The sequence below is a fragment of the Trichechus manatus genome, unplaced genomic scaffold, assembly GCF_000243295.1.
Source record: "Trichechus manatus latirostris isolate Lorelei unplaced genomic scaffold, TriManLat1.0 scaffold00024, whole genome shotgun sequence".
Classification (NCBI taxonomy): Eukaryota; Metazoa; Chordata; class Mammalia; order Sirenia; family Trichechidae; genus Trichechus; species Trichechus manatus.
In genome coordinates, this window is record NW_004443960.1 from 22,491,050 (window position 1) to 22,504,761 (window position 13,712).

Consider the following 13,712-nt stretch of genomic DNA (forward strand, 5'->3'; position numbering starts at 1 on the left):
GGCAGTGGGAGACTCCTCTTTCACAAATTGGGAACAGTGGGGCATAAGCAAATTGATACTTATTTCTGGAATCGTGGTGATGTCTATGGAGCAACTGCAACACAAATAACACACCTAAGGTACCCTACTCCGTACAGCTGAGATTCTTTCATTTTCCGCATTGAGATCAACACACTCTGTTCCTAAGTGAAATTAGAAAGGATTTCTCTAGGAATTCCTGTGTTTTACAAATTTGACTAATGACAGAAAAGGGGAGGGGTAGGTATAGAGGCAGTGGTGACAAGTCTGAGAATAGCTTTTTTTTTTTTTTTTTTTTTTGATGGTGTTTTGAAATATATTTAATGTCCAACATTTCTGCAAAACACATTTTTCTACAAAAGTCTGAACAGGAATGTCTAATGAGGTGTTACTTCATGTTTTTGTAACACATTCTAATCATTTAAATCCTTAATATTTTTTAATGGACTATAAATAGATTATTCTCCCTTAAAATACTAATTATAAGTAGAGCACTGATTTTGAAGTCTTATTTTGTTATTTATATGGTAGTGACATAATATTTCCTTTGAACAATCTTTCCTTAATTGTATAATGTCAGTACTAATTGTAGTTTCCTATCTTGTGGCATTCAGTTAAATACCTTCACATGTTTTGGGGACTGTTGAAATGTGGGAGGGAAATTTTTTTTCAAGGAACATGGTAGGATAGAGAAAATTGTGATTAGGGTGTTCTCATGTCTAAGTTCAAATACTGTCTCACTGCCACTTAAATATAACTTTGTGGCATTGAGTGTGTTGCTTTACCTTTCCGGCCCTCAGTTCTTAGTTATGAATTAGATGATTCTAAGTTCCTTTTAGCCACTGTTAGAGCATTTTTTTGTTCCTTTACGTTGTATTTGTTTAGGGTTTTGTGCTGTGTCTTTTTGTTGGTGGTTTTTGTTGTTCGGGGGGAGGATGTTCATAACGTCTCCCTTATTTTGGAAGGTATGCTTGTCTGAACTAATTGGACATTGCACTGAATTATATGTTCCCATTATGGTGTAATAGAACATGTAGCATGTCTTGGGAATAACTTTGCCTTGTTAACTGTGTTAAAATGCTTAAATTTTCTTTTACAGAGAAGCATATGCAATTGGGAAGAAAGAAAAACCACCCTTTTTACCAGAAGAACCATCCTCTTCTTCAGAAGAAGATGATCCTATCCCAGATGAATTGTTGTGTCTCATTTGCAAAGATATTATGACTGATGCAGTTGTCATTCCCTGCTGTGGAAACAGTTATTGTGATGAATGTAAGAAATGTTGGACCTTCAAATACATAGATTCTAGAATACTTGTATTTACTTGGAAAGGTTTTTAGCAACATTATCTATTGTAATAATAAAATATGAAATATTGATAATTGATAAGTGTTAATGAGCATTTAGTAGTGGGAAGTCTGCTTTAGTTGCTTGATAGAGATACAGAGATATCTCTGTCTGTCAAGATATATAGAGCCCCTTTATCCTTTTAGGTAATAGAATTGACTGCCTCTTGTACATACCTTCATCATGGTAACTACTGAGGTTTTGTAAAATATAGAATTTTTGTTTGTTTCTTACACATTTTAAATGGTATGTGGAAATTTATAAGTCTTTTGGGCCTTAGATATCATGGGAATGTTTTTAAGTGGTACGTAAATCCCTTTCCAGGATTGTGAATAATAGCTTATTTGAAAATTCTTAAGTATTATTGAGACCTGGTTCCTGTAAATGTACTAGTCAACATTTGCCATGTGGCTACTCATGATTTTTTTTTCCCTAATCACTTTTATTAGCACTTGGTTTTTTTCCTGCTGCTTATCCTAAGTTTATCTCTTCTTATCCAGAAGAAAATAGTGTCATCTGAAAATTTCAGTGCTCAATCCTGTTCTGGCCTTTTTCATTTCTAAAGCCAGTTCTGGAATATTTTCAGGCCTATTCAGTGAAGACTAAAGTCAAGAAGGGGTCACTTAAGACCTGTTTCAGAGTGTGTCTTGGCTTTAACAAACCACTTATTGCTGGACTTTTACTACACTGAAGCATAATCAGTGAATCTACAGTTTAGTTTTGCTCCTACCTGCTATGCTGTAGATGTCTCTGATTCCCTTACCTAAATAATGGATCTTTTTTTTTGCAATGTCCTTTTCATATAATGCTTTTTTCCCCTTACTTAGTCATGTAAAGTTTTTGCCTCTCTTTCTAGGCCATTTCTCTTTTTTTTTTCTGTAATATTCCATTACTAGCTAAGCAAAGGGAATAGTATTTGAGAAAGAGGGCTTTTTCTCTCAATTTAAATGTTTGACTGTATCCATGACTTCCCTTTTTAAGGTAGCATAGGTTATAGAGAGAAGTTAGAGCAGAGGAGTGCCGGGACGTGGCAGATTTTACCTGTTTAAGTTTCTTAATCTAAGAATAGAAATAATTGTGCTTGGAAAATAGTCACGTAACTGAGCAGATGCAGGCCATCTGCTTAATTCATTCTATAAATAATGAGTTCTTACTGTACTTTTATTAATATTTAAAGTCTTACCATACTCAGGTATAAGAACAGCACTCCTGGAATCAGATGAACATACGTGTCCAACATGTCATCAGAATGATGTCTCTCCTGATGCTTTAATAGCCAATAAATTTTTACGACAGGTATCCTTTTTATTAAAAAAAAATTTTTTTTAATCTTTAAATTGATTTAACTCCTCGAGTTAATGCTCATTAAACTTTTCTGCATTTTGATGTTTGTTTTCTGTAGGCTGTTAATAACTTCAAAAATGAGACTGGTTATACAAAAAGACTACGAAAACAGTTGCCTCCACCACCACCCCCAATACCACCTCCAAGACCACTTATTCAGCGGAACCTCCAGCCTCTGATGAGATCTCCAATATCAAGACAGCAGGATCCTCTGATGATTCCGGTGACATCTTCGTCATCTCACCCACCTCCCTCTATATCCTCACTGGCTTCTAATCAGTCTTCCTTGGCTCCTCCTGTGCCTGGAAATTCATCTTCGACACCAGCTCCTGTACCTGATATAACTGCAACAGTGTCCATATCAGTCCATTCAGAAAAGTCAGATGGACCTTTCCGGTGAGTATTTCTCACTGTTAGAGCACAGGTGAGATGGATGATGTAGTATTTTGTTATTATGTATTGCTTTAACAATTTTTTTAGTGACCTGTGGTATGTATCATTCTTGTGGACCACTGTGCTTCATAAAATAGGGCTGCTTGTAAGAAATAACTTAGTTTTATTGGAGGAAGAGGCAAGTGATGGTGATTCATTTGGGAGGTAATGATTGCACATCCAAAGGCCAGACATTGTACAAGTTGCTAATAGTCCATATTGAGTGTTGAATGCTCTGTAGTTCAGAGGGAGAATTCACTTGTAGACATAATGATGGTAATTAGAAAAGGGTAGATTTGAGCAGAACAAAGAATAATTTGGATAGATGGAGAAGAGAGCATAAAATATTGGTAGAGGTAGAGAGGTCAGTAATAATAATTGCTTTGGAACATAATTATGTAGGAGGGTAGTGAAAATTCATTTAAATCCTACCATTTCGGAAATGAAAGGGACTTTTGACCGTGTAGTTCAATAGCTCATAAATTCTTAAATCAATCAGCTTTTAAAATTAGATGCCAGGGACCTGTTCCAGATATACTGAAGGAAAATCTTTAAGGATAGGACCTTTACCTATATGTTTAATAATCCCACTGATCTAGTTTAACCTTTTATTTGATTGATAATGGGAATAAGACCCAGTGAGTTCAATAGCTTACCCACAGTTACCCCTTCGGTTTAGTGGTAGAGCTAGAACTAGAATTTACTCCTATCCGTGTTCATTTTGTCCTTGTATATTCTACATTTAAGTTTCATTATTCGTGCAACCAATTTCTATCATATCTACCATATGTAACACTTTTTACACTCCAAAGGTCCAGTTCTCTCTAACTTTCCTCAGAAGTTTTCATCATCTTTGATAACTCATGTTAATGTAGATGATACATAAACAGAGTTAACAACAAGATGTTATTTTTACTCTTTATCTTCATTTCTGATAACTTTGTGATGTATGGTAAATTACATTGTTTTCCAGGGACTCTGATAATAAAATCTTGCCAGCTGCAGCCCTTGCATCAGAACATTCAAAGGGAACCTCCTCAATTGCAATTACTGCTCTTATGGAAGAGAAGGTAAATTTTACTGGCAGTTTAAATTGAGGCAGGGTGGGGGGATTGTTTACAATAAGGTTTTTGGTTTTTTATTTTGTTTTTAACTATTCCTTTTTTTTTTTTTAACGCTTTTTATTCATATTTTTTTCCTAAAGGGTTACCAGGTGCCTGTACTTGGAACCCCATCTTTGCTTGGACAGTCATTATTGCATGGACAATTGATCCCCACAACTGGTGAGTAAAATCATTTTGGTTTGGAATTTTTTTCCTTTAGAAAATAATTTTAGCTTTATTTAACATGAGATTTTGTATTTCCTTACTGTTCTCGTTTATTTTTTGTTTCCAAGGTCCAGTAAGAATAAATACTGCTCGTCCAGGTGGGGGTCGACCAGGTTGGGAACAGTAAGTATGTGTTTAAAGTAATCTTCAGATGGTTGCTTTCTAACTAGGTAATGGAAACTGCAAACTAGGCAGTGTGTTTGCTGAATGTTTTTATTCTAAGCTCTTTTATATGCCAGGTTAACATAGTTTGTAAATGTAAAATGTCACAAATTCAAGATTATTTGAGGAATTATTTTCTTAAAAAAGAATTAGTTCTTTTCTAAAATATAAAATATTGTAGGTTTAAAGTCTACGAAACACAAAATTTCTCATTTAGAGCCCTGGTGTCGCCGTGGTTAAGCTCAGCTGCTAACTAAAAGGTTGTCAGATCAAATCCACTAGCCACTCCTTGGAAACCCTATGGAAGAGTTCTACTCTGTCCTAGAGGGTTGCTATGAGTCAGAATCGACTCGATGGCAATGGGTTTTGTGTTACTGAAATCTTAACTACATATTAAGATCTGTAGGGTTGAGTTTTCTGCCCTGAAACAAAGACTCTTATCTTCTTAATGAGATGTTTTATGGCATTATAAATCATAATATTAATTATCTTTCTACTTATACAGTCATTTTTTTGTTTATATAACCCACTTTAAGATTGGTTTATATTCTAAAACTTGCATCATTTTGCTTGAAAGATAAACCAAATTCCTCATAGAGAAAGTATGTTAAATGAGAGGCTAACAGAATACATCAGTGGGAAGAACATGGTATTTGAAGACAGGTAGACCTAGGCTTAAATCCCAGCTCCTCCATTTTAGTAGCAGTTAGGCATGCACTTTTACAATTCAGCCTCCATTTCCTCATCTATATTAACATGTTAGATGCCTGCATAGTACCCAACAGAGAAAAGGGCAGTTTTTCTTACCTGTAACAATAACGTTACAGATTAACTTACAGAATGCTATTTAGATATAATATAGAAAATATTCTATATTGAGGTTTAATTATTGTTACTGGTAATCAGAAAAATAGTTAATTTAAGCTCAGTACTTGTTCAGATCTCTGTCTGGAACAAATTTAAGAATCGGGGGTGGGGAAAAGTTTCCTGAACAGTTAAAATAAGTGCCTTAAAATCTTTGTACTTAAAGGTCATGTATTATACCTGTGGAGAATTACTCAGAGCCAATTTTATCCTTTTTTTCCACATAGTTCCAACAAGCTTGGATATCTGGTTTCTCCACCACAGCAAATTAGAAGGGGGGAGAGGAGCTGCTACAGGTAGGCATGCTGAAAATCTTGAGAAACGATAATCTCAAACTATCAAATGGAAAACTAATTTACTCTGTAAACTTTTACCTAATGCCCAGTAAAAAATTAAAGAAAAACAATAATCTGATTAACATACGATGAACATTTAACCCAGAGAACCTAAAGAACAGCAACAGTTTGGGGAGGGAGGTCAGTTGGTTTAAGCTTATTTCACTTAATTCCTCAGTAGTTGTCCTTAACAGATCTGTAAAAGGAGAAATTACATTTATTATTTTAAATGATGTTTTTTTAGGCCGTATCTTTTATCTCCTTCCCAATGACTACCTTCTCTCTATCAGCACATAGCAGAGAAATCATTTGGGGGAGTAAAAGGAGGTGATTAAGGCCCAGACAGTATTTAAGATGTTAGATTAATCATATGAAAGTTAACAAGCTCAATTCTCAAGTGTGAAGAAGAGTTACATTTATTTCTCTTCTAGACTCAACTGTCCCAGTCTTCACACACCTCCTCTTCTCCAGAAGACACAGAGATTGTTATTGTTAGGGGCTCTTGCCTTGGACAGGCATAGGCCATGTTAATATAAGAAGTAATCCATAGAGGTGTGTGGAGAACTCAGGGAAAAGCATACTTACTGAACTGTCTAGGTCACAGTTGCCACCCAGGAAAAGGAGCCTCCCAGTTAACTTTATAACAAGAACGTTAAGCTTATCTTCTAGTGCCCCACTGAGAATTGCCAAGCTTATGAAAGTTAACTACTACTTTTATCACTAGATCACATGTTAATAGAAAATAGTATTTACTATGTCATGGCTCTCTGATTGAAAGGATTAAAAGTCTTTAAGTCCCTGCTTCTGCTGTTGTGTACCAGTTACCTATACAGGCAGTCCCCAGGTTACGAACATCCGACTTACATACAATCTATGGTTATGAACCAACCCCTGTAAAGTCTATTATATGAAAAATTTGAGGTACATACAGTGGTTTGTAATAACAAATGGACGCTACTTTGCGACGAGCATCAAAACATTACTAGTGTATTATTACATTAAAGACGTTTAGTGTATCTGGAAGTGTTTCTTTCAGTGTTTTTTATGCATAGAAAGGTACATTATATACAATATAGTAAGACAAACATTTGACTAATTGATGTTAGGTACGAACCGTGCCTAGCTGTTCTGACAAATTCAACTTAAGGACAGATTTAGGGATGGAACTCATTCATAATCCAGGGACTGCTTGTAATTTAAAGAACCCTTTAACTCAAGAAATAAACTCACTGTTTCTTTGACAAGACACAGTTCAGAAACTTTGACCAGCAGTGTTATTTGTACTTAACTCTTTGAGAGAAAACATTGAGATTTTCAGGTGTTAATTACAAAACTAATATTCGACTTTGAAGGGTCTTTATCCAGTCTTTCCCTCAAAGAGGAGATTACAGGATGTAGTTTTTCTTCATTTAAAGTTTTGGTCTTGGAAGGCATTTTTGGGAGAACTGATTTAACCTGTCAGCTCCTTTAAGAGACATTAGGAAGTAACAGGTGGTAGGTAATTGTGGAGTGATAATAAATCAGTTTCATAAAAGTGAACTTTTTAAATATAGTATTGCCATGTCGAGAAGGTTCTGTAAACTCACTTTGGTTCCTAAGTGGCCTTATAAAATTATGGTTTTGTTTTGGAGTTAGATTTACAGAAAGACGATGTTAGTGTTCCTGTACTTGAATAGTTGATTCTGCTCCATTGTTTGTAAATTTGAAAATAATTATGAATAGAAAAGCTTACTTGTTTCAGGTTATATTAGTTTGAAGGAGTAATACCTTGGAATTTATTTCTCCAGAAGTATAAACCGTGGACGACACCACAGCGAGCGATCACAGAGGACTCAAGGCCCATCACTACCAGCAGCTCCAGTTTTTGTGCCTGTCCCACCACCTCCTTTGTATCCACCTCCTCCCCATACACTTCCTCTCCCTTCAGGTGTTCCTCCACCACAGTTTTCTCCTCAGTTTCCTCCTGGCCAGCCACCACCTGCTGGGTATAGTGTCCCTCCTCCAGGGTTTCCTCCAGCTCCTGCCAATTTATCAACATCTTGGGTATCATCAGGAGTGCAGACAGTTCATTCAAATACCATCCCAACAACACAAGCACCACCTTTGTCCAGGGAAGAATTCTATAGAGAGCAACGACGACTAAAAGAAGAGTGAGTATTTTAATTTGAAATTACTATACACTTTTTCATTCTCTGAGGTGACATTAAATAGGTATCTTTGGAACCTTTTCCAGTGTTTACAGTTAGTACAAGAAAAACCACCTAAAAATTAAACCAAAGCCATACAAGTAGCTTCCTCAGGGATTCCTAGTTATTTGTAGTTTTAAAGTAGAAAACTAATGGCAATTTCATTCATTTCATTCATGATCGAATTACATTTGTCTTGTTAGTTTTCTTAAATGATTTTTGTTAACTTTCACTCTTTAACTTTATTTTACTAGGGAAAAGAAAAAGTCCAAGCTAGATGAGTTTACAAATGATTTTGCTAAGGAATTGATGGAATACAAAAAGATTCAAAAGGAGCGTAGGCGCTCATTTTCCAGGTTAGTGTTTTGCAAGCCTTCACAACAGAGTTACAAACGGGGACTTTGAATAATATCCAGGGATTAGCTATGGATATAAAATAACATTGCACCTATGGAATTTTTCTGATTCGGTCTAGGCTTATAGAAATGAAGATGTAGCTTATTTCCCAATATCTGTTCTTTGAAATGTCTCTGTGTAAATTCAGTTGTGTAGAATTATTAGTTATGGGGATTAAATTACCCTTGTCCCTTAAAAGTTATTTATAGTGTAAAATAATTGGGAAATGTTTGTGGAAGGAAAGAAATAGGGAATAGCCAAAGAACATTTCTGAGCACCCTTTTACTGTAAGGCTACAGCTTCTTGCTGGAACATTAACCTGAGTAATTATGAAGTAATAGTAGAATACAAATTGCTTTATTGATAGAAAAACTGAATTACGAAAATTCCCTAGAACTTTTGTTTAAAAGACTTTAGTTTTTAAGCTTTCACTTGAAATGTGCTTTCTTTTATAGCAATACAGGACAAAAAATTCATCAGCTAGGAAGTGAAATTTAAATTTAATTAGCATTTTGTTTAATGTTGATTAGTTCATATAACTCTCACGGTACATTAATGCACTTTTGTTTTATAACAGAGTGATTGCTCTGATGTCTGTGTACTTTATCATTCCAGTAGAGGTCACTGTGCCTCTTTATTCACCTAGAATGAAACTTGATATAAAGAAAGATGAAACCGTTGGGAGAGTGCTAGAATCTGAGATCACATACTTTATTTTGTATATATTTCTCAACTGCCAACTGTTGTTTTGTTTTTGTTTTCAGGTCTAAATCTCCCTATAGTGGTTCATCATATTCAAGAAGTTCATATACTTATTCTAAATCAAGATCTGGTTCAACACGTTCACGCTCTTATTCTCGATCATTTAGCCGCTCTCACTCTCGTTCCTATTCACGATCACCTCCATATCCCAGAAGAGGCAGAGGCAAGAGTCGAAATTACCGTTCACGGTCTAGATCTCATGGATATCATCGATCTCGGTCAAGATCACCTCCATATAGACGCTATCATTCACGATCAAGATCTCCTCAAGCGTTTAGGGGACAGTCTCCCACTAAACGTAATGTACCTCAAGGGGAAACAGAACGTGAATATTTTAATAGATACAGAGAAGTTCCACCACCTTATGATGTGAAAGCATATTATGGGAGGAGTGTTGACTTTAGAGACCCATTTGAAAAGGAACGTTACAGAGAATGGGAGAGAAAATACAGAGAGTGGTATGAAAAGTACTATGCTGCTGGAGCACAGCCTAGACCCTCAGCAAATAGAGAGAACTTTTCTCCAGAGAGATTTTTACCACTTAATATCAGGAATTCTCCCTTTACAAGAGGCCGCAGAGAAGATTATGCTGCTGCTGGACAAAGTCATAGAAGTCGAAACATAGGTGGCAACTATCCAGAAAAGCTTCCAGCAAGAGACAGTCACAATCAGAAGGATAATACAAAAACAAAAGAGAAGGAGAGTGAAAATGCTCCAGGAGATGGTAAAGGAAATAAACATAAGAAACATAGAAAAAGAAGAAAAGGAGAAGAAAATGAATGTTTTCTGAACCCAGAGTTACTAGAGACATCTAGGAAATCTAGAGAACCTACAGGTGGTGAGGAAAATAAAACAGACTCATTGTTTGTTCTCCCAAGTAGAGATGATGCTACACCTGTTAGAGATGAACCAATGGATGCAGAATCCATCACTTTTAAATCAGTGTCTGAAAAAGACAAGAGAGAAAAGGACAAGCCAAAAGCAAAAGGTGACAAGACCAAACGGAAAAATGACGGATCTACTGTGTCCAAAAAAGAAAATGTAAAACCTGCTAAAGGACCTCAAGAAAAAGTAGATGGAGAGCGTGAAAAATCTCCTCGATCTGAACCACCACTTAAAAAAGCCAAAGAGGAGACTCCAAAGACTGACAATGCTAATAAATCAACATCTTCCTCTCAGAAAGATGAAAAGATCATTGGTACCCCCAGGAAAGCTCACTCCAAGTCAGCAAAAGAACACCAAGAGACAAAACCAGTCAAAGAGGAAAAAGTGAAGAAGGACTATTCCAAAGATGTCAAATCAGAAAAGCTAACTAATAAGGAAGAAAAGGCCAAGAAGCCTACTGAGAAAAGTAAGCCACTTGATAGCAAGGGAGAAAAAAGAAAAAGAAAAACTGAAGAAAAAGGTGTAGATAAAGACTTTGAGTCATCTTCATTGAAAATCTCTAAACTAGAAGTAACTGAAATAGTGAAACCATCACCAAAACGCAAAATGGAACCTGATATTGAGAAGATGGATAGAACCCCTGAAAAGGACAAAAATTCATCAACTGCCCCGGCCAAAAAAATAAAGCTCAACAGAGAAACAGGGAAAAAAATTGCAAGTGCAGAAAATATATCTAATACAAAAGAACTCTCTGAAAAATTGGAATCAACATCTAGCAAAGTTAAACAGGAAAAAGTCAAAGGAAAAGTCAGACGAAAAGTAACTGGCACTGAAGGATCCAGCTCAACTCTTGTGGATTATACCAGGTAACCTGATGATGGATGGTTGGGTGTGTATGTTTGTTTTGGTAGAGGGTTTCCCTTCATTTGATCCATGTTTTTAATTTTTATGAAAGTCAAGTACTTTAATAAAGAATGTGCTGATCCTGGTGTTTAGGCAGATTTACTCTTTTTTTGTCTTTAAAGAAAGAGATGGTTAAAGATAAGGTTGTAAGTAGTTTAAGAATGAACACGTTTGTTTTTAATAATCATACTTCAGATCCATTTGTTTTTATACAGTCATATCTTTAATAAAATCATTTGTATCTATTACAGCAGAATAACTGACCTTTTAATGTTAAAAGGACATTTATTGTGTTGAAGTGATATTTTAATTCACTCAATGTTAACATTTTTATATTTATCAGTGTTTTACAATTAGTAGTAATTTTACCATTAATTAAAATATTTTAATTCTTTTTAGTACCAGCTCAACTGGAGGCAGTCCTGTGCGGAAATCTGAAGAAAAAACGGATACAAAGCGAACTGTCATTAAAACTATGGAAGAGTATAATAATGACAATACAGCTCCTGCCGAAGATGTTATTATTATGATTCAGGTTCCTCAGTCCAAATGGGATAAAGATGACTTTGAATCTGAAGAAGAAGATGTTAAATCTACACAGCCTATATCAAATGTAGGAAAGCCTGCTAGTGTTATAAAAAATGTTAGCACTAAGCCATCAAATACAGTCAAGTATAATGAAAAAGAAAGTGAGCCATCAGACAAAGTTCAGAAACTCACCAAGGAAGTGAGCCATGAAATAGTAACGCATGAGGTTAAAAGTTCAAAAAACTCCACATCTAGTGAAAAAGGGAAAACCAAAGATCGCGATCATTCAGTGTTGGAAAAGGAAAACCCTGAAAAGAGGAAGAGCAGCACTCAACCAGAGAAAGATAGTAATTTGGACCGTCTCAGTGAACAAGGAAGTTTTAGAAGTCTGTCTCAATCTTCCAAAGAGACTAGAACTTCAGATAAGCATGATTCCGTTCGAGGTTCCTCAAATAAAGACTTTACTCCCAGTAGAGACAAAAAACCCGACTATGACAACAGAGATTATTCAAGTTCCAAACGTAGAGATGAAAGGAATGAGTCAACAAGAAGAAAAGACTCTCCTCCTCGGAATAAAGATTCTGCATCTGGACAGAAAAATAAACCAAGAGATGAGAGAGATTTGGCTAAGAAGGGAACAGGAGATTCCAAAAAAAGTAATTTAAGTCCCTCAAGAGACAGAAAACCTCATGATCACAAAGCCACTTATGATACTAAACGCTCAAGTGAAGAGACAAAATCTGTAGATAAAAATCCTTGTAAAGAGCGTGAGAAGCATATATCAGAAGCACGGAACAGTAAAGAGTCAAGTGTCAATAAATTACTCTATATACTTAACCCACCAGACTCACAGACTGAAAAAGAGCAAGTTACTGGGCAAATTGACAAGAATGCTGTCAAACCTAAACCCCAGTTAAGCCACTCCTCTCGACTTTCCTCTGACTTAACTAGAGAAACTGATGAGGCTGCTTTTGAACCAGACTATAACGAAAGTGACAGTGAAAGTAATGTATCTGTAAAAGAAGAGGAAACGTCAGGAAAGATTTCTAAGGAAATGAAAGATAAAGTGATAGAGAAAGTAAAAGAGAACCTGGACGCAGCAGCAGTTGGCCAAATAGGCATAACCAGGAGTCAGAGTCAAAGCAGCCCTAGTGTTAGTCCGAGTAGAAGTCATAGCCCTTCTGGAAGCCAAACCCGAAGCCACAGTAGCAGTGCCAGCTCAGCAGAAAGTCAGGACAGCAAGAAGAAGAAGAAAAAGAAGGAAAAGAAAAAGCACAAGAAACATAAAAAACATAAGAAGCATAAGAAGCATGCAGGCACTGAAGTAGAATTGGAAAAAAGCCAAAAACACAAACACAAGAAAAAGAAGTCAAAGAAGAACAAAGATAAAGAAAAGGAGAAGGAGAAAGATGACCAAAAAGTGAAATCTGTCACTGTGTAAAAGGACAGATTTTAAAAATTGACTTATTACTAAGTCATCTGTATTAAATTTTGTTATAATGTAAAGAGATTCAAGCCTTGTAAATAATGACATGGAAGACCCTGTGCTGCACTTAAAATATTGCTGCTTGATTATTTGATTTTTACATCAGAGCTTTATAACACGAACTTTTGTACAGAATTGTGAGTTGTGACCATGTAACATGAGAGGTTTTGCTAGGGCTTATTATTTTTAACCACCGTTAATTAGTTGGGGTGGAGTTTACTGTACTGTGAAATTTTCACATTTGAATTTTTTTAATTGCCTGGCAGAAGCTGATATCAGTTCTAAAATATCAGCAGAATGATCTGCTGAATTCATTACAACCCCGTTATGTCACTTTTTGATTACAATAAAAGTTTTCAGTAAACTTTTCAAATGTTGAATATTTGCATTATTTGAAGAAAGTAGCATCATATCTCTTCCCCTTTCTGTTTCCCTATTTAAAAAATTATCTGAGTCTTAGATTGAACTGAATGTACAAAATTCTGAAGTAAACATGAAAGATAGGTTTCATTGGTCGGCTAATGGTGAGTGGCCAGATGTAAGAAATCAAGATTAATTGGTCTTGAGTATAGTAATTAAAAATGTGACCTGGGATCTTGGAGATGAGGGATTGTGACCTGTTTATAGCCACATATTCACTTTCTTGAAACCCTGATAAATTGAGTATTAAATCCCCTGATCAAGTGGCCAGTTAAAGAGCCCTCACCACTGAGCATCTGTGCCCTACCACTGGTTG

General features: G+C 35.8%; 1 protein-coding gene across 2 annotated transcripts in view; it reads left to right on the top strand.

Moving 5' to 3' along the window:
• Positions 1–13,349, top strand: part of RBBP6 (RB binding protein 6, ubiquitin ligase) — a 34,115-nt gene extending 20,766 nt beyond the window's left edge. The window contains exons 8-18 of one of the 2 annotated variants that reach the window (XM_004373344.2): positions 1,118–1,290; positions 2,558–2,661; positions 2,768–3,105; positions 4,115–4,211; positions 4,346–4,424; positions 4,538–4,592; positions 5,723–5,791; positions 7,618–7,980; positions 8,271–8,372; positions 9,177–10,925; positions 11,362–13,349. In XM_004373344.2, the coding sequence (XP_004373401.1) occupies positions 1,118–1,290; positions 2,558–2,661; positions 2,768–3,105; positions 4,115–4,211; positions 4,346–4,424; positions 4,538–4,592; positions 5,723–5,791; positions 7,618–7,980; positions 8,271–8,372; positions 9,177–10,925; positions 11,362–12,931 (4,699 nt within the window). In that variant the 3' untranslated portion in view covers positions 12,932–13,349. The remainder of the gene's footprint in view (positions 1–1,117; positions 1,291–2,557; positions 2,662–2,767; positions 3,106–4,114; positions 4,212–4,345; positions 4,425–4,537; positions 4,593–5,722; positions 5,792–7,617; positions 7,981–8,270; positions 8,373–9,176; positions 10,926–11,361) is intronic. The other variant, XM_004373345.2, reaches the window with a different exon arrangement.
• The last annotated feature ends 363 nt before the right edge of the window (positions 13,350–13,712 follow it).